This window comes from Bos indicus, chromosome 22 (assembly GCF_029378745.1).
Source record: "Bos indicus isolate NIAB-ARS_2022 breed Sahiwal x Tharparkar chromosome 22, NIAB-ARS_B.indTharparkar_mat_pri_1.0, whole genome shotgun sequence".
Classification (NCBI taxonomy): Eukaryota; Metazoa; Chordata; class Mammalia; order Artiodactyla; family Bovidae; genus Bos; species Bos indicus.
This window is the reverse complement of record NC_091781.1, coordinates 2,790,563-2,814,176: the sequence shown is the minus strand read 5'-3', so window position 1 is coordinate 2,814,176 and position 23,614 is coordinate 2,790,563. Positions and strand designations below refer to the sequence as shown.

The 23,614-nt window shown below is 38.7% G+C and overlaps 1 protein-coding gene across 4 annotated transcripts in view; it reads right to left on the bottom strand.

The window, feature by feature from the left end:
• The window catches only part of ZCWPW2 (zinc finger CW-type and PWWP domain containing 2), a 146,402-nt gene that overhangs the window by 60,528 nt on the left and 62,260 nt on the right, over nt 1–23,614 (bottom strand). For 2 of the 4 annotated variants that reach the window (XR_011563197.1, XM_070777299.1), the window contains exons 3-4: nt 18,141–18,300; nt 3,873–4,051 (exon numbers count right to left, since the gene is read on the bottom strand). Coding sequence is in view for 3 of the 4 variants with exons in the window: in XM_070777299.1 (XP_070633400.1) it covers nt 3,873–4,051; nt 18,141–18,300 (339 nt within the window). In the remaining variant the exon portion in view is untranslated. The remainder of the gene's footprint in view (nt 1–3,872; nt 4,052–18,140; nt 18,301–23,614) is intronic. The other 2 variants (XM_019984074.2, XM_070777300.1) reach the window with 1 other exon arrangement.

Sequence of the window (23,614 nt, the reverse complement as noted above, 5' to 3'; positions counted from 1 at the left end):
AACAGACCACAGAAGCAAGTGTAGAGTGGATGACTGGCTACTACAGTCATCCAGGCAAGACATGATGTGGTACAGTCCAGGTCATAGCAGCCACTGTGGTGACAAGAGGTAGGATTCCAGGTATAATCTGGAGGTAGACCAAAAATAATTAACTTCTTAACCAACTGGAAATTGGTTAAGAGAGACAGAGAGGATGACTCTAAGGCTCTGGGACCAAGTAAGTAGAGGATGGATTTGCTATCCACTGAGATAGGGGAGCTGTCAAAGAAGTGAGATAGGGGTGGTGTAGAGATCAAAAGTTCACACATTTTGAATACACATTACAATACCTGAGGAGCACTCTCATACGGGAATTCAGTAGAGAGAATTGAACTGCAGATAAAATGGAGGAAACATACACATACACCATATTTAAAGCCAAGAAATTAAAATAGATAACCAAGGGAATGAGGAAGTAGAGGTATGTATATCCAAATAGGTAGTACACACGTACCGTTATTTATTTTACAAATGCCCTTGTGATGGACATTTGGGTTTTTTCCAATATTTTGCAAGATGAAACAAAGCTGCAAAAAAAAGTTTTGTCCATATGTCTCCTTACCCATGTTAAAGTGTACTGAAGCATACATTCCTAAGACATTGAACTTAAGTTAAATTTTGGAGCTACTGTGAAATCACTCTTGAATGAGGTGATCACAATTTACAATGCCATGAATATTATGCTTTGTCACACTCTGGAGAACACTCTTGTAACCAAACTCAGATCTCTGCCAATATTTTTAAGGAAAAAATGGTATTTCCTTTCTATTAGAATTTTCATTTCTAAAATTCTTTAATTTTGAGTAATTTTTTACATTTTCCAGTTTTATTGATATATAATTGACAACTGTATAAATTTAAGGAGTACTACACAATGATTTGATATATATATATATGTGTGTGTGTGTGTGTGTGTATATATATATATATATGGAAATGATTACCATGTAGGGTTTGTTAACATATATCATCAACTCACATAATAGCCTTTATCTGTGTGTACGGTGAGAACATTTAAGATCTGCTCTCAGCAACTGTCAAGTATATAACACAGCAACATTATTAATAATGATAGTCACCATGTTATACATTAGATTCCCAGACCTTATTCATCCGTTTTTCATATTTTTTCTTTTTTAAAATTTTAATTGAAGGATAATTACTTTATAATATTATGATGGTTTTTGCCATATATCAACATGAATCAACCATAAGTATACATATGTCCCCTCCCTCTTGAACCCCCCTCCCATCTCCCTGCCCATCCCACCCCTTGAGGTTGTCACAGGGCAGGGGCTTTGGGTTCCCTGCCTCATACATTAAACCTCCCACTGGCTATCCATTTCACATATGGTCATGTCTGCATTTCAGTGCTATTTCCTCAAATCGTCCTGCCCTTTTCTTCCCTTACTGTGTTCAAAAGTCTGTTCTTTATGTCTGTGTCTCCTTTGCTGCCCCACGAATAGGATCATCAGTACCGTCTTTCTAGATTCCATAGACAGGCATTAATATTTGATATTTGTCTTTCTCTGACTTACTTCATTCCGTATGATAGGCTAAAAGCCAGTTATATTTTCCTTTCTATGGAATAACTGTTCAAATCCTGTTAATATTTATATTGGTTGCATTCTCATTGATTTGTAAGAGATTTTTATGTGTTAAAGAAGTAGCCCTTTGCTGTATGTACTACAAATATCTTCTCCTAGTTTTAGTTTATGTGTTAGTATAATTGTGTTTCTTTTTCATTTAAATTTTTCATCCTCTAGAACTAATTTAGCCATCTGTACACATATAATTTATTAATGAATAACAACCTTTAAAAAACTACTTGAATACAACCTTACCATTAAGTATTTTCAAGTACTTTTGAACTTTACGTTGTTCTATTAATCTATCAAATAACTGTTAAAATCAAACTGCTTTAACTACTAGAGAGTTATTATAATTCTATATTTTATAGGCCCAACTCCCTCTCCCATATCTGGGCTTACCCTAGATTCTTTATGGCTCAGTGGTAAAGAATCTGCCTGCAAGGCAGGAGACTCAGGAGACACAGATCCGATCCCTCTTCCACGTTTTATTTTCCTACAAATTTTAGAAATTGACCCTTGAACAGCACAGGTCTGAACTTTGCAATCGCATTTTTATGTAGAGTTTTCATTCAATATGTCCTGCTATACTACATGACCCAAGGTTGGTTGAATCTGCGGGTGCAGAACTGGTGAACTTTGATGATCACGGTGCATGCGTGTGTACTAAGTCACTTTAGTCAATGACCACTGTGAAGTTACAGGTAGATTTTCAACTGCAGAGGGTTGATGCCCCTGGCTCTCGAGTTTTTCATGGGTCAACTGTAGGGGTTTTTTAAAGTTCTTTTTAATGATAAAGAAGATGTAGTACATACATATAATGGAATACTGCTGCTGCTAAGTTGATTCAGTCGTGTCCGACTCTGTACGACCCCATAGACAGCAGCCTGTCAGGCTCCCCAGTCCCTGTGATTCTCCAGGCAAGAACACTGGAGTGGGTTGCCATTTCCTTCTCCAATGCGTGAAAGTGAAAAGTGAAAGTGAAGTCGCTCAGTCGTGTCCGACTCTTAGCGACCCCATGGACTGCAGCCTAACAGGCTCCTCCATCCATGGGATTTTCCAGGCAAGGGTACTGGAGTGGGGTGCCATTGCCTTCTCTGTAATGGAATACTACTCAGCTATTAAAAGGAATCCCACTCCAGGGTTCTTGCCTGGAGAATCCCAGGGACAGCAGAGGCTGGTGGGCTGCCGTCTATGGGGTTGCACAGAGTTGGACACCACTAAAGTGACTTAGCAGCATTAAAAGGAATGCCATGGACAGCAGCATGGATGGACCCAGAGATGATCACACTAAGTGAAGTAAGTCCCATACAGACACACAGATGACATCATTTATATGCAGAATCTAAAAAAGTGGTATGAACTTATTCACAAAACAGGAACAGACTCAAACACTTTGAGAATGAATTTATGGTTACTAGGTAGGAGAAAGGGGAGGGACAGGTTGGGAGTTTGAGACTGACATATTGTACAGCACAGGGAATTCTGCTCAATACTCTGTAATAACCTAAATGGGAAAAGAATTTGAAAAAGAATAGATACATGTATAATTAAATCACTCTGCTGTTACATCTGAAACTAACTACTGTCCCATATGATCTTGTTCCAAGTAACTTCTGACTCTCTGAGAAAGATGCGTGCTATCTCTATATCATGAGGTAGCACATTCAAAGCAAAGAATACCTATGTGTCTGTCTACCCAATAGGGCCAGTGAAGAGAAATCTGCAGTCAGGCAGAAATTCGTATCTTCTGTGTTTTGTATTTAAGATTGCTTCTCCCCATAAAAATTAATCAAGATATTGGGTTGGCCAAAAAGTTCATTTGGGTTTTTCCATACTCTCTTTCCATACTCTCTCTTATAGAAAAAACTCAATGAATTTTTTGGACAACTCAATAATTACTTGGAGTTGTAGCAAGATAAATCTCACTTCTGAAACTTGAATGTGTGCACAATGTCACATGACCTTATTTTTGCTAAATAAAATTGAATGTGCCAGTCCTTGTCCAACAAGGATAAGAAATTTGATCTTGCTCATTTTGGGGCCACCCCTTACTTTCTCTAGGTTCCTGTAAATTGGGAGGGAAAGATGGTGCCTGAAGAGTGAGGAGAGATCATTACTCCTCAACCCATAAGGCTTCCATGAATAACATTTCTATTCAAATCCCTCGAGTCAGGCAATCACAACTTCTTCAGGCCCAAAGGGTCCTTTCTGAGGCTGGAAACCATCAACCTCCCAGCGCACCTTGCGTTCTTCTTTTGTGAGGTACTCCATTCCCCAGGGCAATGGCGGACCCTTGTCATCTTCCAGGTCTGAAAGGATTTTCTCTGCCTGCATGCTCTTGCCTGCCCCATGCCCAGATTCAGGGAGCTCAGGTCAAAGAGACAGGTCAGCTCTGCTTTTGATCCTAACAGAAAACATCCCTGAGAGATGAGAATAAAAGAAATATGACCACTTTTTGGAATAAATTAAAGGGAAAAATATAATCGAAACAAGAATTATTATCAACCTGGTATCTGGTTGGCTGTGGCGAAGGATCTCCTAGTGCAGGATTCTCCAGGTGGTCTTTCCTCTCCCCGCTGGCTGGGCGCTCTGCTCCTTCATTCTGCCTGTCTACTGCTCTCCCTTAATTTCTCCCTATGGCACTCATCAACAGCTAACACAGTGTATCTGTCTTTAAAAACTTTGTTAACTGCATGTCTCACTCCACTAATTTAAGTCATCTGATGGCATTTAAATTTTGTCTGTTTTGATAAATTCTGAGCCTAGAATCAGTGCAAGTAATAGGAGCTCAGTAACTATTTTGAGTATTATAAATAGACATTTTTTGTTTATGGTGGTATGAGCAGAGCCCAGACAGAAAATTGGAGATGAAAATAAAAGGTTGCTACATTTTAATCCTGAATTATGTGATTATCCCTAGAACAGTAAAAGAAAAATGTATAAACATGATGACTATCTGGCATTATAATATGGTGATATTACTTTTTTTTTTAAAGTTTATTTATTTATTTATTGGCTGCACTGCCCAGCATGTGGGATCTTAGCTCTCTGACCAAGGATTGAACCCACAGCTCCTGCATTGAAAGCTCGAAGTTTTAACCACTGAACTACAAGGAAAGTCCCTGATATTACTTCTAAGATGATGTTAAACTTCATTTTCTTGTAAGAAGTCAGATCTGTATAGTATTTCATGAACCACTGATTTATCCTATGATGTTAATAGCATTTTTTCTTGAAAAAAATAGTGTCTAATTTCAAGTACTTTAAGTGTTATGCAAAAAAAAATACTACCTAATTTTAAAATTAAATTCAAGCAAATCATCTTAATATGACCTATTCGAGGGGATGGCAGAGCCTCACTAAAATCCTATAGATACCACAGAGCAGCTACTATCCAATACTGTCGATTCAAATTTTGATGATATTAATAACAAAGTTAGCTGCAAATATAAGTATTTATAATTTATGAAATGTATCTTTCAGACACAGTGTTGAGAATATATTAAAAATCTGGACTCTGTGGGAGAGGGAGAGGGTGGGAAGATTTGGGAGAATGACATTGAAACATGTAAAATATCATGTAAGAAACGAGTTGCCAGTCCAGGTTCGATGCACGATACTGGATGCTTGGGGCTAGTGCACTGGGACGACCCAGAGGGATGGTATGGGGAGGGAGGAGGGAGGAGGGTTTAGGATGGGGAACACATGTATACCTGTGGCGGATTCATTTTGATATTTGGCAAAACTAATACAATTATGTAAAGTTTAAAAATAAAATAAAATTAAAAAAAAATCTGGAAAACTGGAATCGTTAAGTACTGAGACTGTTGTATTGGATTTCATAAATTCATTGAAACAGTTTTAAATACTGACCATTACCTTATTATTACTTTAAGTTATAATATGTCTTTAGAAGCATGGGGGGATAATTCACAGACTTTATAACCTAAAGAAATACAAAATAATTTTCCTTTGAAAGGCATCTCTCCTAAACATTGGGGGACCAACACCACCACCCAGTAAAGTCCTCTGCTTAAGGATTTCTGTTGACTGTTGCTGTTTGTACACTCAAACTTCCAGTGTACCTCACTGACTCAACCCGTGATGCAACACCCATTTCCTATCAGGCCAAAGCTACTGTTTACAGTAGCTTTCAAGAAGCTACTGAAGCAACTTTCAAAGAAGTTCAGTAGGAAGTTAATCATACGGATGTCTTGTCTTCCTTAAATTGGATTTCTGCAATAGCAACCAGCAATCTTAACAGTAAGAACATTCTCATTCCTCTGATGCCAACTAGAAGATAGTCACAGGAACCTCTGTGCACTTCACATGCCTGGGCTTCGTAACACCTGCCTCCTCTGTTACCTGCCATCTTTAATACAGGTTCTGGATGATTTAGACAGCCCATTCAAATTATTGAGTCCTGGAAGCAATAATGGTTTCAAAATCATAAATAGGAATTTGCTTACTCTAATTCAGCCAGATTTTAAGATCAAAATAACTTAGGTCTCCCACATCCAAAAAAACTGAAAAGTATGAGCCAGTTGACCTCCCTTCCCCCCAACAAAGTTCCAGCTCTGTTTAGTCTGATCCCTTACATCAACTTCAAAGATAATACCAAGAATGCTATGAGTACTAGGGGAGAAATTAGGCAGAAAGGAAAGAATAAGAAAATGTGACAGTCAAACCTTTAAGGTGATTCCATTACTTGGTTCGACACATGCCTGAGCAGGTCCTGAACTTTGGGGAGGGGGAGGGGAAGGAAATCAAGCAGCTTTAGATAAAACAGCCCCAATGGACAAATTAGAAAACCCACAGGCTTCCAGCTAAGCTCTTCATTCATCTGGACTTTAACATGTGTTTTCTAAGTATTTTGAATATCTAAGTTTTTTTCCCTAACAAGATGGATAAACAACCACTGTATGTTGTTTTTAAAGGAGCCCTAGTCTAACATTTTGGGGCTTCCCCGGTGGCGCAGTGGTAAAGAATCCACCAGCCAATGCAAGAGACACAAGAGATGTGAGTTCGATCCCTAGGTCAGGAAGATGCCCTGCAGTAGGAAATGGCAACCCACCCCAGTATTCCTGCCTGGGACATCCCATGGACAGAGGAGCCTGGCAGGCTACAGTCGGACACAGCTGACTGACTGAGCACATGCACATACATACACACACAGACTAACATTTCAGGCTGGTCTGTTATCTGGACTGATATCCCTTTTCATATAGCGAATACTTCTGTCATTTAATGTGTAGACCAGATTTTGAGAGACGAGAGAAAGAAAGAGGCCTCCAGCTACTACAGCAATGAAAAAATCAGTCACCACCAAGAGAGAAACTATTTAAAGGGACAGGGTATCCAATACCACAGTTTTGCTGAAGCTTTGCCTTGCTTCTTTAGCACATGGACTCAAAAACATTAATAAAGCACACCAGGTTCCTCTCTCCATGGGATTTTCCAGGAAAGAATATTGGAGTGGGTTGCCATTTCCTATCCCAGGGGATATTCCGACCCAGGGATTGAACCTGCATCTCTTGCATCTCCTGCATTGGCAGACAGATTCTTTACCACTGTGCCACCTGAGAAGACTTATATTCCACAAGGTAAACACAATAAAAATAACACATGTTTTTATATATCTCTTCTTTAGCTAATTGTAGTAAAGCAGAGCATAGGTATATGGGGAGACAATCTGCTACAGAGTGGTTCCTCAGACACTCCCCAGGATGCAGGTTCAGGAATACATATATAGACTACACTGGGTCTTTGCTGCAGCTTGCAAGCTTCTCCTGTTGAGGCTCCTGAGGATCTAGACAGCATGGCTCAGTAGCTGCAGCACAGAGGCTTAGCTGCTCCACAGCCTTTGGGATCTTAGTTCCCTGACCAATGATCAAACCTGTGTCCTCAGCATTGGAAGGCTGATTCTTAATCACTGGACCACCAAGGAAATCCCTCAGGAATATACACTTTTAAAGAATTCTATAGGAGAATGTGATGATGAGTAAGTTTGGCAAACAAAACTAGAGTAAAACAAACAAACAACAACAAAAAACAAACCCTGGTATCAGGATACCAAAGTTTGCATTAATAATAACCAATTACTTCTAAGGTTACAAGGGAATGAAATAAATACTAAGTTTTAGTGACAGCCATGCAGAGGCCCAAGATCCTTGGCTAAGAATCAGTGCACTAAAGGTGAAGAGATCTGTCACATCTTTGTCCAACTTTGAAAAGCCCTGGCTAAAGATTAAGTTAATTAATCAAGTTGGCTGAATTAACACCAGGAGACCAATAAGAAGGGCTTTGTGATTTTCCAGTTTATAGATGATAGCTTATTACGAATTTGGTATGCTTGTAAAGATTAGAAACAGATGGTCCAATGTAAACCAAGCAGGCTGTCACATAATGCAAAAACCTGGACCTCGCAGTCAGAAGACCTGGGCTTGAGTCCCAGTTCTGCTGCTGTTTGACCTCAGGCAAGTCACCTAACGTGAGACCTAACTTCCTTAACAATAAACGAAAATCCCATGAGACAGCATACATTAAAAGGTACTTTATAAATTGTAAAGCAGTTTTTAAATGTTGGTTATCAATGTCATAAATGATCAGAATGTCAACATTTATCATATAGTCTCTGAAGTCCAAGAAAACAAGACAGAAACTGTTATCAACAACAGGGAGGAGCTGACTGTGTACTTTATGTCCAGAGCAGTTCTACTATTAATGAGTCCATTGTTGTTTGTATCCACTAATATATCCAGGGCTGCTTATGTAGTACGAAGTGTCAGGTACAATCTGAAGCACTTCACAAACAGTTTCTTTTTTTTTTTTTTTTAACTTCCCAACTAGCTTGCAAGGTAGGTACTTTTCTCATTTTACACATAAGGGAATGGAGGCACTTAGTTTCGACACAAGTTCACAGAGCCAGTGAGCGAGAGAGCTGGCATTCACACACAGGTAGTCTGGCTCCAGAATTCATGGGCTCAGTGACTATAAAATGATATTTCACTAGAAGGCGATATCGTCGCACAAACCTCAAAGATGATGTTATGAAGAGCTTGTAGGTCATTATCATAAGAAATAAATTGTGTTGAAAATGATAGGAAACTACCATCTGGCATTTTCTGTATTGGGTCATATTTACATTGCTTAGGAAAATTTTTTTCTAGGATTATTAATCAGGAGTTACAAACTTAAATCACCACTAGATACACAGTTAAAATGGTAAATTTTACGTTACATGTATTTTATCACAATTAAAAAATAAAAACCTTAATTTATTGTGTACAATTTAAAGTATCTCACATACTTTTATCTCAAGCTGTAGAATTTTTATTTCACAAAAGTGAATGTATCCTTAAGTCCACAGCAAATGGGCATACACACATTTCACTGCTAAACTGATAATGGGCATACCAGGTGGCTCAGTGGCAAAGAGTCCTCCTGCCAAGCAGGAGTCGTGGGTTTGATCCCTTGGTCAGAAAGATCCCCTGAATAAGGAAACAGTAACCCACTCCAATATTACAACAATAAAAATGACAGTGAAGTAGCAGTAATATATTGATAAACAAACCACAGGAAGTGAGTGTTGGGTCAACTGATAACTTTTAAAGTCTGTGAAATCTCCAGGGCCACTGTCTCCTAGGGTTCTGGCCAGGCTGCCTGCTGCAGCTGGGATGTTAAATACAAGAGGGAGAAAGGGTTTAAATCATGTGCTCATTTGCTCTGATACCTAAAACAGTCAGGCTTGGTTTAAAGGATCTCAAGATGTGAGCCTAAAAGAGTTAACATTCTTGGCTGCTGTTTTCTACTCCACATTTGCTTGTTTTTTAGGGAATATGTGTTTGTGGGAAAACAAATGTTGTATTTATTACAGACAGATGCTCAGATTCTATTTAAAAACAGAATCACACAAGCAGGTGGGAGAGCCAGGAGAAGAGGACGGTTAAATATGTGATACAATCAGCTCATATACTGTGAGCTGAACAAAATGGGAAGGAAGTGGTAGTTCTGGAATTTATTTTCAAAGTTAGTTTAATCTGCACTGTTTAGGGTTTTGCCTAAGTCACAGACTGTTCCTAGTAACTGGTCAGAAGATACTTTTTTTAAAGTGGACAAATTAAAGAAAAGAGAAGTTAATACATAAATTGTAGACTTTCAGTTCCATGGTTTTGAGTTTTGGACATCACCATTCCTTGAAGCATCAAACAGTTACTCTGCAACTGTTTACTAATTTAACAAGCTCAACAGAAACATCTCATTATATGGCAGCTTTATTTCATAAGGGATTAAATTACTCATAAGGGATTAAATTACCTTGAAGACAATTTAGTGAGCCTTATATTTTGGTTTAAAAACAATAATCTGACTCTGGTTTCTTTAACAGAAAATAAGCACTTCTAGAACATTGAGAATTCCTTAGGAAAGATTATTGCTGTCTGCTGAAGAACGTGAGAAAGCTGGCTGTTGTTTAATACATTTTTCCTGCATTTGATGACGGGAAAGGTAGCCCCTCTGTTCCTTCCTTTATCAACTGAGTAAAGTTGGTCATATTATGTGCATTTGGACTTTTAACTTCAGTACAAGTTCACAGCTCTCTAAATTCATAAGAGATGAAGTTGAGAGATGACAGAAGTGAATTCAAGAATTTATTTGGAGCAGCAAAGTCAGCATATACAAATATGACTGAATCAAAGAGACAGAATAGAGGTATAAGAAAAAAAAAACTGGTTTTATTCAGTTGCAAAGAACATAAAAGATAGTATTTCCTAGTCTCCTTCCAAATTCCATCAGAGAAAACTAAAGTATTCTTGAGGCATTGCTGATACTGGGGACAATTCATTCACCAAGAAGTCAGATTAAGAAGGCTCTAACCTATGTCCTGCTCTCAAGAAGTCTCACCACTTTTTTCACACTAAAGTAGAAAAGCACCACAGCAATGACCACTTCCAGTCATGTGCTGAAAAACCAAAGAATAACATGATCACTTAGCCCTCAGTTCAGTTCAGTTGCTCAGTCGTGTCCGACTCTTTGCAACCCCATGAATTGCAGCACGCCAGGCCTCCCCCTATCTCTGTCAATTTTGGGGAGGAAGGTATTGGCTGATAAAAAAAAACACTAAAATCATGTTATTTTTCACATAAAATCTTAGAAGAAAAGATATTATTCTCCACCTTACTATTCTTGGTAAAAAAATTTTTTTTGGTACTCTCTCCTGTAGATGTGGGTTTCCAGGAAGAAGAAATAAATAATGTAACCTGTATTTCACCTGTACTTCCAATGACAGCATGAACTAATGTTTATTAAAAGCCTACTATATGATAAGCACCATGCTAAGTGCTTTACACATGTAACCTCAGTTAACCCTATGACAACTCTATGAAGCATCTACTATTATAACTTCCATTTTAAGATGAGGTGTGTGGGACTGGTAAAAGGTAAATGACTTGCTTCAGGAATGACTTGCTTCAGGAAAAACATCTAGTAAGCAGACAGCCAACCTTCAAACCCAAAGGACTGGGTTCTAGAGCCTGCCTTTTAATCACTATGACAACTTCATTCTTCTCCTAATACATTTCAATGAGTTTTCTTGGCAGATTATTCACAAATAATTCATACCTATAAAAACATGTTCTAATTCCCTTAAACTTTCTTCAGGTCAAAAATTAAAGGATGCTTAGAAAACAAGCAAACAAACAAAAATCTTAATCCAATAATACCAAAATTACAACATATTTTACACTAAATATGGAATCAGAATGATAAAAATTTACTGAGAGTTTGGTAGCTATAACAGCTTATTTGCCAACAGGAACATGGTGCAAACACACACACACATATGTACACTTTTTTTCTGGCAAATGTGGCTTTCCACAGACAGCAAGCTAAATAAATTTGTATCCTGTTTTACTTCATTACTCTAAGAGCAAAATGCTGCCTGATGATCTAGTTATAAACTAATTTGCTAATCCTTTTTAAAGACTACATTCTTAGAGTTTGAATCCTAATAAACTCTGAGAAGCAAAACACTTGCTCAAATAGATGCTAATCTAGACATGTCAAATGACTATTGCAATTGTAATTTGAAAACAGCAAGAGTTCTGCTTGGCCACTAGTCCTGCAAAGGGGAACATCAAGCAGCAAATAAAAAACAAGTCGACCAGAAACTGCCATCATTCAACACGCATATTAGGATTAAAAGGTGAAAATGTTCCTCATTTATTAGGTGCAAATGTGGAAAACATTCAACAATAAATTAGGCTGATGCTTATGCATGTGCAAGCTGGTAAGGCGTAAAACAGAAGAATGGACTTTGGGGTTAGACACACTGGCACCAGGCACTGCCCCGTCCCCCAGCAGCTGCCTGGCCTTGGGTCAGACACGCAGCCTGACTCAGCTTCTGCATACGGCAACAGTGATGATGCCTGCTTCACGGGGTGCCGTGCGCCTTTAAATACTACATTTATTATAACAAATGCAGTGTTTTATTATAATATGTATATATAAGTGTATTACATATACATATGATACATTATTGCATTATATTATTATACAAGGATCCACCCAGTCCCTGACCTACGGTATGGATTCAGATCCATAACTGCTATTCATGGGCCTGTTTGGTTTTTGGAGTCACTGCAGTACATGCTGACAATCAGAGCCCTCCACTGGGGGACATTTACTGGACCAAATTTACATTCAGTGTATCATCACTGGTGGTAATTTCTATCCATATGTTTATCATAATACAGGAAAGAAACCAAAGTATTTGATAAATTACCATATGTGCTAAGTTGCTACGGCTGTGACTGACTCTTTGCAACCCTATGAACTGTAGCCCACTAGCCTCTTCTGTCCATGGGATTCTCCAGGCAAGAATAATGGAGTGGGTGGCCAAGCTCTCCACCTGGGGATCTTCCCAACGCAGGGATCAAACTCGCATTTCCTGCAGCTCCTTCACTGCAGGTGGATTCTTTACCACTGAGTCATTGGCGAAGCCCCTAAATTACTATAGGTTGTGTTATTTCTATTTACAGACTGGGAGAAATTAAGAGTAATGTGACCTCAGTCATCTGGCCATATTCTGAAGAGTACTGAAGCTTTAGGAATGCTTCTTCTAAAGATACAGGTTACAAAGAACTGTAACATCCTCTCTGCTATCATTAATTATCTGTCAGAATAATCCTAGGGACTTAACATAGGCCAGTTTATTTCTTCTTCACACTGCACATCTGTTATTTGTTGGCAGTGGAGGCCTTTGCTAAGAGTAGTCCAGGGATCCAGGCTGAGAGAGCAGCAAACCAAAATTTCAAACATTATCAATCATGGAGCCACAAGACAGAAGTCTACAGGACGTTGCACTGGACACAATCATATGCTCAGATATTCCTCACTCACTCATAACTCTTTGGCCTCACCCTGCACAAGAGTATCAGACGTGCATCTCTACTTTATAACAGGGAGGCAGAAACCTGGAACACTTTGGTGAACAGTATTAATGACCACCCCAATCAGGAAGCAAAATTCTAGGAGTTGTGGAGCGCATGTTTAGCAATACCACATTGCTCCCTTTTCATTTCCCTGCAAAACACAGGCAGCTCCACACTACCAAATGACATCTAATACCCAAAGAAGTGCTTGCACATCTACAGGTATATCCTCCACAGAGAAGACAGCAGACTGTTGAAATACATAGCCAAAAAAAATCCACTCACATCATGGATGAAAAAAGTTAAATTTTACCACAAGAGCCTCCCAGCACCAGGAGTGCAATACTTAATTTTCTTGGCAGTATAAAGAACTAGAAAAGTGTAATCCAAACAGGCATTGCACTGTTTATAATAGCCAGGACGTGGAAGCAACCTAGATGTCCATCAGCAGAAGAATGGATAAGAAAGCTATGACACATATACACAATGGAGTATTACTCGGCCATTAAAAAGAATACATTTGAATCAGTTCTAATGAGGTGGATGAAACTGGAGCCTATTATACAGAATGAAGTAAGCCAGAAAGAAAAACACCAATACAGTATACTAATGCATATATATGGAATTTAGAAAAATGGTAACAGACGCAGTGCCTCTGCCCCCTTGTCTCGACGTGTCACTGGCGGCGCCGCGGCTGTGGCAAGAGAAGGAGCTGACTGGGGGAGTTTGAGGCGGCGGGCGGCGGCGGAGGCGGCGTGGACAGCGGCAGCGAAAGAAATTAAAAAAAAAAAAAGAAAAATGGTAACAATAACCCTGTGTATGAGACAGCAAAAGAGACACTGATGTATAGAAGTCTTATGGACTCTGTTGGAGAGGGAGAGGGTGGGAAGATTTGGGAGAATGGCATTGAAACATGTATAATATCATGTATGAAACGAGTTGCCAGTCCAGGTTCGATGCACGATACTGGATGCTTGGGGCTGGTGCACTGGAATGACCCAGAGGGATGGTATGGGGAGGGAGGAGGGAGGAGGGTTCAGGATGGGGAACACATGTATACCTGTGGAAGATTCATTTCGATATTTGGCAAAACTAATACAATATTGTAAAGTTTAAAAATAAAATTAAAAAAAAAACAAACAGGCATGGTTAGAGTACATTATTTATGTCCAGTAATAACCTATAAGATAGATGATCAACTAAAACATGCTATAAATATTACATTTAAATTATACATCAGTTTTATCAGCAATATCTATAAATTATGTATAGTGTTGAATAACTAGTATGACTTTAAAGCTTTGTTCAGAAAAACTCTGATTTCTGGGTTAGACATGTGAGGCTATGGCAGTCGGCATCATCTCCAGGAAAACCAAAGTGAAAGACTAACAAACGAAGTAGGAGAAAGGCGTCCTGAAACAGTGAGCCATGACCACAGTTATATCACTGCACTAGCAGAGATAAACCAAGGACTTCTCAGGTGGCTCAGGGGTAAAGAAATCAGCCAATGCAGAAGTAGGAGATGCAGGTTCGATCCCTAAGTCAAGAAGATCTCCTGGAGGAAGAAATGGCAACCCACTCCAATATTCTTGCTTGGAAAATCCCACGGACAGAGGAGCCTGAAGGGCCATAGTCCATGGAGTTGCAAAGAGTCAGACACGACTGAATGACTAAGCGTGCACACAGAAATAAACCAACAAAACTCTGATGCCTCAAGTTGAGAAAACTTAGTGCTTCTCTCTCTCTCTCTCTGTCTCCCTCTGAAATGCACATCAGATTCATCTGAGGGACCTGGCCTTAATCCAAGACCTTCTAATTTAAGTGATCCAGTAGAACACAGTGCTAGCACTGCTGTGTTTTGCTGTTATTTTTGTTGTTGTTATCACTTTATAAAGCCTTCTAATGCAAAGCCAGGCTTAAGAAATGCTAAACTAAGTCATGTAGTCTATCGAGCAAAAGAATAAATTTACAAGTAGTAGGTTCTGCAGACATGGACCTACTAAATATAAAAGAAGAAACATTTGTGCTAATTGGGGAATGAATTGTACTCCATGCATTAACTCTAATAGTTATCTAGCACATGTCATGTCTATATTCTCTGAGTAATTACCAGAGTGACATGTATTCTGCATATATACCATAAGGGAATCAATGTTTTTTTAAAAAGGGGGAAGGGGATTTCACCTATCCTTACTGATTTTCTAGTAAGTTAAAAAATAAAATGTATGACTAAACTAACATAAGTTACAAATACAGAATCTAAATATGGCCTTCAACTTTTTTTCTAAAATATATCGCAGTATATCGATGAGTAATTTTATTTAATGGGGAAAAGTTTATCAACCGTACATTCATATACATATTCATTCACAGCAACAGAGCTCTGTTGTGCTTTCAACAATGAAATTAATGTCAGTGGTCCCATAAACATAACAACTTTCTAGTGACTACCAAAAAAAAAAAAAAAATGCAAAAGCCTAGACAAACATGAAGTAAAGGAGAATAGTTAACATTTTCAGAATCTAAAATGAAAAAATATTCTATTTTCTCATAAATGCATATAGTGTCTTTCTAGAAGAGACTCTCCCACAATAAAACACACACAAAATAGATATAATCCACAGTCAGTGAAAACTCTGAAATAGTATTTAATCACTTGTTAAACTAAGCTGATACAAATAAGGAGAAATTAATGTTGAAATAATATATGAAGTAAGATGTAGTCAATTTGAGCAGTGAGAGCTATACATGCTTATCATTGTTTGTCTGCTTTTAGAAAAGGAGCTGAGATGGTAAGTGTAATGTGCAACCATTCTCCATCTCTTCTACAAAAATCCTGAAGAAGGTCTATATTGTTTAATACATGTTATTTTCATGTGAGTGATATTTTTATGGGGGCACAAGTGTGAATTTAGTATCTGGATCAATGGAGTACAGTGCAGACACAGTATCTGGGGAGGAAGGAGCCCCAGTAAAGAGAGGACATAATGCATTAAATTCCTGGAAAGTCTAGGCAACTTAAGTGCAGGTTGGAGTCAGTACTATCTCCATCTCCAAGGGACAGGGATATCTCAGTCACCCCTGGGTATTACGTAGTTTGATGTTATTAATTTTGAAATGATTTCTTATATGGATGACTTTTGACCATTTTCCTATCATGGTTGTCAGCATTTCCTGAGCTGACCTCTTTCCTTTCTGCTCCCTGATTTTTCATTGGAATAATGAGGTGTCAATCATCTGTGAGTCTCCTTTCTGGCAAGTGGAGATCCTTAGGTAGCCAGGAGTAGGGGATCTGAGCACATCAGGACAGCCGGGCATGTGCCAACTGAGGTAAAGGGAAACTAAAATTTCAGTCTTGAAAGAAGAGACTCACAGAAGAAGGCATTCTCATGTTATCAGCTCCAAGAAAGGACAGGAAGAAGAAGACACAAACAAGAAGAGAGTAAGAGATAAGAGCCTATAGGTAGGTACTGTGAATCACAGCAGAGGCAAGAGCCTTCCCAGAGTCCATGGGTACCCAGGGAGTTATTCACCCAGGCACCAGAGACATGAAACAAATGCTTTATTTTTTTCTGTCCTCATTCTTGCTTTAGGAACCTGTTTAATTTACGCACCCTGAATTCCTGGTATTTGCAAAATTTTTTAAGTTTGCTTTAATGTTTTCCGACCTTATTATGGGTTCTTATTCTTGAGTTTAGTTTTGTTTTGCAGCAGATTTTTTCCTTGTCCCAGGGACCAATGGTATGCTCACTGGAATCCGACTACTTAAATTTATCCTGACAGAACTCAAATCCTGAGAGTAACACTAGTTCAGACAACTAAAAATACACATTGATTTTTTTTTAATTTATTCATTTTTTTAAGGAAGGTTAGCTGCTTTACAGAATTTTGTTGTTTTCTGTCTACACTTTGATTTTTTACATACGTTTAAATATAATTTTTGAAGAATGCTCTGCTCTTTATCACACTTGTCAAACATTTGGGATTCTAAGTTCTGCTCCATGAGAAGTTGGAAGGAAGGCTTCTGTGTCTTTTAGAAAAGGGGAGGGGCACAGAGGGAGAACATTCCCCTCTGTCTCCTGAGGGTGTCCGCAGAAGTGCCCAGGCAACAAGTGAGTGGAGAGGTGCCTCATACAACATGACTGGCTCACAGCCACCAAAAAGGAATGCATGTGGTGTTATTCCACACAAACATTTCTACTGAGTCAGCCTTCCCTACCCACTGCTTTTAAGCTGAAAGGAACAAAGATACAGTATGGTCAGAGATTCAGTAAAGTCCCTCAGCAAGTACCTCAAATTTCCACAGATTTACATATACTGTGGACTAAATGGCATGTCATAAATGTACATACATTTATATGTATATCTGAATATATATATACTTCTCACTCTACAATAGGAACCATCCAAATTGAATCAAAGGCATTCACATTTTTGACATCTACTTTTTAATCAGATTTCTAATGAAAGCATAGTTTGCAGATGAAAAGTTTCAGTATTAGAATACAGATATAGATAATTGAATTAATTTATAATAACTAAACCAAACCCATGAAAATAGGTTCAATTCACTTACTCTCATCAACTTGAGAATTCAGTCTATTTATTAATTGCAGACTGTGTTTTAAAAAGTTTAAAAAGAATAAAAAAATACTGAAGGAGTTAGTATAATGAAATATTCTGTTTGAAATTTGAAAAAATCTGGTTGCATTCCATAATTAATTTTCCTGTGAGCTAGGGCTATAACTTAAGAGTTTTCTCAAGAGAACTGAAAAATTATCGAATGATAATCTTAAAACTGTTTCAAAAGGCAATTATAGAGAGCACTCTGTTGATTTATACTATCTAGCCATTAGAGAAATAAAATTTAAAACTACCTCGTAGCTATTTTTATATTCATACTTTCTTTGAAAAGGCTGTTTTAAAAATACCAATATTCAAGTTTAAACAAATAGTACATACTATTCTGTTCATATAAACATAAAAGTAAAAAACTATATACCTTTTAGGATATGAGAGAAAATAGTAATCATTAAAAACAAGTAGAAGAAGAAGAAAGTTTTGACATTACTGTACCTACCTTTAACGTGATACTATAATGTCTGACAAACTCCGCATCTATCCATGTTCTCGAATGTGGATCACCCAGGAATTCTACGTGATATTGTTCAACATCTCCATCCAGGTCATAGGTCACATACTTCCCTTTAAAAGGGTCAGGGCAAAGTATCCCTGGCCAACTTTCAAAAGAAAATATTTTTAATTATTTTCATGTTTTAAAAAGGGCAGACATTAATACATCTATCACAATCATCTGTCAAACTTCCTCCTTTGAATTTTAATAACTTTTTTACAAATTTTAAACATATTCATACTTTAGTCTTTTAAGTAGAATATTCAAATGATACAAGTAATCAGTTGTATCTCTGTAAATATAGAAAGTTTTGAAACAGTCACATACTGAAGATATTCATAAGATGTGAGAAGAAAGAATCATGAGACAAAACAATGATTTCCAGGGTCGCTAAGAGACATTTAGGCACTGCTAACAGTAAAGTTTGCCAACAAAGGTCTGTCTAGTCAAGGCTATGGTTTTTCCAGTGGTCATGTATGGATGTGAGAGTTGGACTGTGAAGAAAGCTGAGCACTGAAGAATTGATGCTTTTGAACTGCGGTGTTGGGGAAGACTCATGAGAGTCCCTTGGACTGCAAGGAGATCCAACCAGTCCATTCTGAAGGAGATCAGTCCTGAGTGTTCTTTGGAAGGAATGATGCTGAAGCTGAAACTCCAGTACTTTGGCCACCTCATGCGAAGAGTTGACTCATTGGAAAAGACTCTGATGCTGGGAGGGATTGAGGGCAGGAGGAGAAGGGGACGACAGAGGATGAGATGGCTGGATGGCATCACTGACTCGATGGATGTGAGTTGGAGTGAACTCCGGGAGTTGGTGATGGACAGAGGCCTGGCGTGCTACGATTCATGGGGTCGCAAAGAGTTGGACATGACTGAGCGACTGAACTGAACTGAACTGAACTGAACAGTAAAGTTAAGAGAAAAAGAGTCATCAGATTCATGGCAGGCTTGAATCAACTCTCACCAATTGTAATGATTAACTACTAAAATGTTAACCCACTGACTTGGTAGGAGAGAGCTAGCAATCTGTGAACCAGGATGCCAAAGGGGACTGGTGACTCAGGCTGTGCTGACACTGGACGGTGTAGCAACTTTGGGAAAAGTGGAAACAAAAGCAGTTCTGCTTTTACCCTCCCACCACAGCAGTTGTCCTCCCCACCACATATGTTCCATCGGCAGTGACCAAATGGTACACATCCTCAATACTGCAAATCCAAGAGTGGGCAGCCATTCCCTTCTCCAGGGGATCTTCCCAACCCAGGGATCAGACCCATGTCTCCCACATTGCAGGTGGATTCTTTACCGCCTGAACCACCAGGGAAGACTGTGAATAACATTTATCCTTCACTAAAAACAAATCTCTAGGGGTGTGTTCTTTCATGACACAACCTTCAGAAATTCCTTGATACATTTCAGTTTCCCACTTGGCAAAAACAGCATATACATCCACTAAGTTTTAGCCTTTTTACCAATCACAGAAGACTCTGACCTACTGCTCAGAGAATAAAGAAGGAAGATCAGCAAGCTGTGATTAAGGAATGCATGTGTGTGTGCTCAGTCACTTCAACTGTATCTGATTCTTAGTGACCCCATGGACTGTAGCTCGCCAGGCTCCTCTGTCCAAGGAATTCTCTAGGCAAGAATACTGGAATGTGTAGCCTTTCCCTTCAAGGGATCTTCCCAACCCAGCGATCGAACCCACATTTCCTGTGGCTCCTGAACTGCAGGCGGATTCTTCACTGCTGAGCCACTGGGGAAGCCTGTGACTAAGGGATGCACAGTAGCAATCTGACTAAACTTTACAGATCAAGATTCAAAATATGCATGGCTAATACACCCAAGCATACAAAAACTGTACAATTATCAAGTTCAACTTCAGTTTGCAGTACTGCAGAGCAAGAAAGGCAGTGAAGTTCAAGTTAGAAGGCCCAGTTTCTTGTTCTGCCTTGTACCAGACATGAGGCCTCTAGCAGGTAACTAGGACTTACTGTCACTCTGGGTCCTCACTGTGCTGTTTCAAAGTTCAAAAAACATACACTTTACACATTTTGGGGTTTTACAAATTAAAATATTATAAAGTACCATCATTATGGACTGAATTATGTCATCCTACCAACCCATATGGCAACCCACTCCAGTATTCTTGCCTGAAAAATCCCACTGACAAAGAAGCCTGGTGGGCTACAGTCCACGGGGTCACAAAGAGTCGGGCATGACTGAGAGACCTGACTTTCCCTTTCACCAACCCAAATTCATGTCAAAGTCCTGACTCCCAGGATCTCAGAGATAGGGTCTAGCAACCAAGTTAAAAGGCAGGCCCTAATCCAACATGACTAGTTTCCTTATAAAAAAGAAGGTTAGGATCTTGACACACACAGAGGACAGACCACAAGAAGACAAAAAGAGAGACTCTCCCACAAGCCAAGAGAAGCCTCAGAAGAAATCAACCCTGCTGACACCCTGACCTCAGACTTCTAGTCCCTGGAATTGTGAGAAAACAAGGGCTAGAGAATGAAAGGGCTTGGATAGCTCAAGTGGTAAAGAATCTTCTGTCTATAATGCAGGAGATGTGGGTTCGATCCCCAGGTTGGGAAGATCCTTTGGAGAAGGAAATGGCAACCCACTCCAGTATTCTTGCCTGGGAAATCCCATGGACGGAGGAGCCTGGTGGGCTACAGCCAACAGGGTTGCAAAGAGTCGGACATGACTGAGGACACACGGACACGACAGAGAATGAAAAACTAAGTCCAACAACCTGACATCCAAAGAAGTTGAATACTTGGGAAGAAGTGGAAATGACAATGGAAAGTCAAGTGAGAGTTCAGAACCTAAATGAAGAGGACCATCGGGTCACCAGGCTCACATCACAGCATCTTACCGGTAGTTGGCAACTCGTACTGGACTGTGCTTAAGAGATAAACTTGAGTTCAATTTATATTTTAAACATATTTTAGAAATCTACATTTCTGAAGGAGTCCACTCAAAAGAAGACTTCAACAGGTAGATAAATGACTGAGAATGAGTGACAGCTGCAATGGAGACACCCAACTTACAAGAAATCAAGGAACAAGTGGGTCCTTCAACATGATCAATACCTATTTTAAAAGTAACTCAACTGTGATTGTTACATTCTATTTGTATAAACTCTTTATAAAACATAAGGGGTTCATGTTTAATATTAGGTGATTTGCACCTCACTGAATTTTTAAAAAGGATTACTACCAACCCAATACAAAAATTATAAGCAGTACCTACTCCATTCACTTTAAAATAGTCTCAGAAATGGATTTCTTATATTTAACACATGAAAGAAGGGATGACCCAGAGGCATGGTATAGGGAGGGAGGTGGGAAGAGGGTTCAGGATGGGGAACACGTGTACACCCGTGGCGGATTCATGTTGATGTATGGCAAAACCAATACAGTATTGTAAAATAATTAGCCTCCAATTAAAATAAATAATTTTTTTTTTAAAAAAAGAAATATTTGGCAGTTTTTATGTGTTAGATGAGCTGCTACTTTTCTGACACAAATTCTGATACTATTTTTTAAGTGAAATCTATTGGGTCCAAGAGTATTCAATTTAATTACTCTATAAAATATAAAGAGATGACTTCTAAAAAGAATTAGATGCCAACAGAAAAGCTTCTGTTCATTACTTGAAATATATTACAGAAAATACTGAGTACTGATTTGAAGATGAATTATGAAAAGCATTATCAAATGTCCAAATAACTTGGGCACTTTCAGGTGATGCAAAGGAATTATCTGACTCCAAGTCTGCATATCTCAGCTAAAACAGAATGTACCGAACTGCAGGGAAAGCTGAGCAGAGGCAATAGATGTAGAAAACATGATTACTTCTCTCCAGCTGCTACATCCATCATCTGCTCTGATTTGCTGTGACTGAAGAAAGAAGCTGATGTCCAGTTTCACCCTCACTCTGACCTCAATCTGAGTTCCAGAACTGTCGATGTTGATAGTGCACTGTGCACTTCTGCTTCCTGGTTTTTCGTGTTCATATCAAGAAGAAATTCTGAAGTGCTGTGTGGGGGCTGGAAGGTGGACAGGGAAAGTAAGAGTCAACAACCCAAGGGAAGGACATCAGAATTACAAGGGAAAACGAACAGTCAGTCTCAGAGCCTGTGGGCGGTGGAAGGTAAAATACACAAACACAGCAAGGTCAGACAGACATTGGGTATTGAAATCCACTTGCAGCAGGAAGTGGGAAACTTAGGCAGCACAAGAAATTTCAAAAGAACAGAAAATATATCACAAAGAAACTGATGTTTTATACTTTCCTTATCCGGTGGAAATGATCTAAGATAGCTACCGCCTGCAACAGAAGTTGAAGCTTAAGCATGATATTGGCTGCCATATATTTATAACCAATGAGAAGAAATAAATACATTTTTCAAACTGTAGTCTGGATGTTTAAGGAGATAGCAAATTTTACTTGAGCTTCATCCTTAATCTACAGGAAACAAAATGGATGAGTTGGATCATCATTAACTTACTGTTACATTTGCCAAGAAATCTCTTTACTGTACCTAACAGCAGGGACCAATGGGAAAAGGAAATTTCTCATGTCTACACATACACACACATATTTACATACAAAAGTATATAAGTATGCAAATAATAAGTAATCAAATAATATTTTATAATACTATTAATAAAAAGATGTAATAGAGATCTCATTTATGAATGAATACATGTGTGTGTGCTAAGTCTTCAGTCTTGTCAGACTCTGCGGACTATAGCCTACCAGGCTTCTCTGTCCATGGGACTCTCCAGGCAAGAATACTGTAGTGGGTTGCTGTGCCCTCCTCCAGGGGATCTTCCCAACCCTGGGATCAAACTCAGGTTTCTTACATCTGCTGCACTGGCAGGCAGGTTCTTTACCACTAGCACCACCTGGGAAGCCCTAAAATATACACTATATCTAAAAAGTAACACTGGATTGGCTTGCTAACTTACAGACAGAGTTGAACTGTTTAGCCCATAGTATTTAGAATGCAAATGTAATTTTCTTTAATTTTCTTATTTATGAGAAATCTTTGCAAAACGTCTGTGTAAAATGCCTAGCTTCTGCTTGACATTGTATTTTCCTATACTGAGATATGAAGTTCTTTTTAAGCTTTAATTTCTTTGCTCTTTCTAAGATTTCTTAAACATTATAGCTTTCTCTTCCTAGCAGTGAAGACAGCACCATCCTCAAGCTGAAGTGGGCATAACTCAGAGGAAAGAGACTGCATAAGTATTTTTATAAGTGTGTGTTACTGTATGATGTAGCGACAAATATGACTATTACCATTAGATTTTTCATGGAGCTTGACCACAGACAAAGAAAGTGATGTTCTCCTAACTATTATTTGCTTTTATTATACAGTGATTAAGCAGGCATTTCTTGATTCTGTA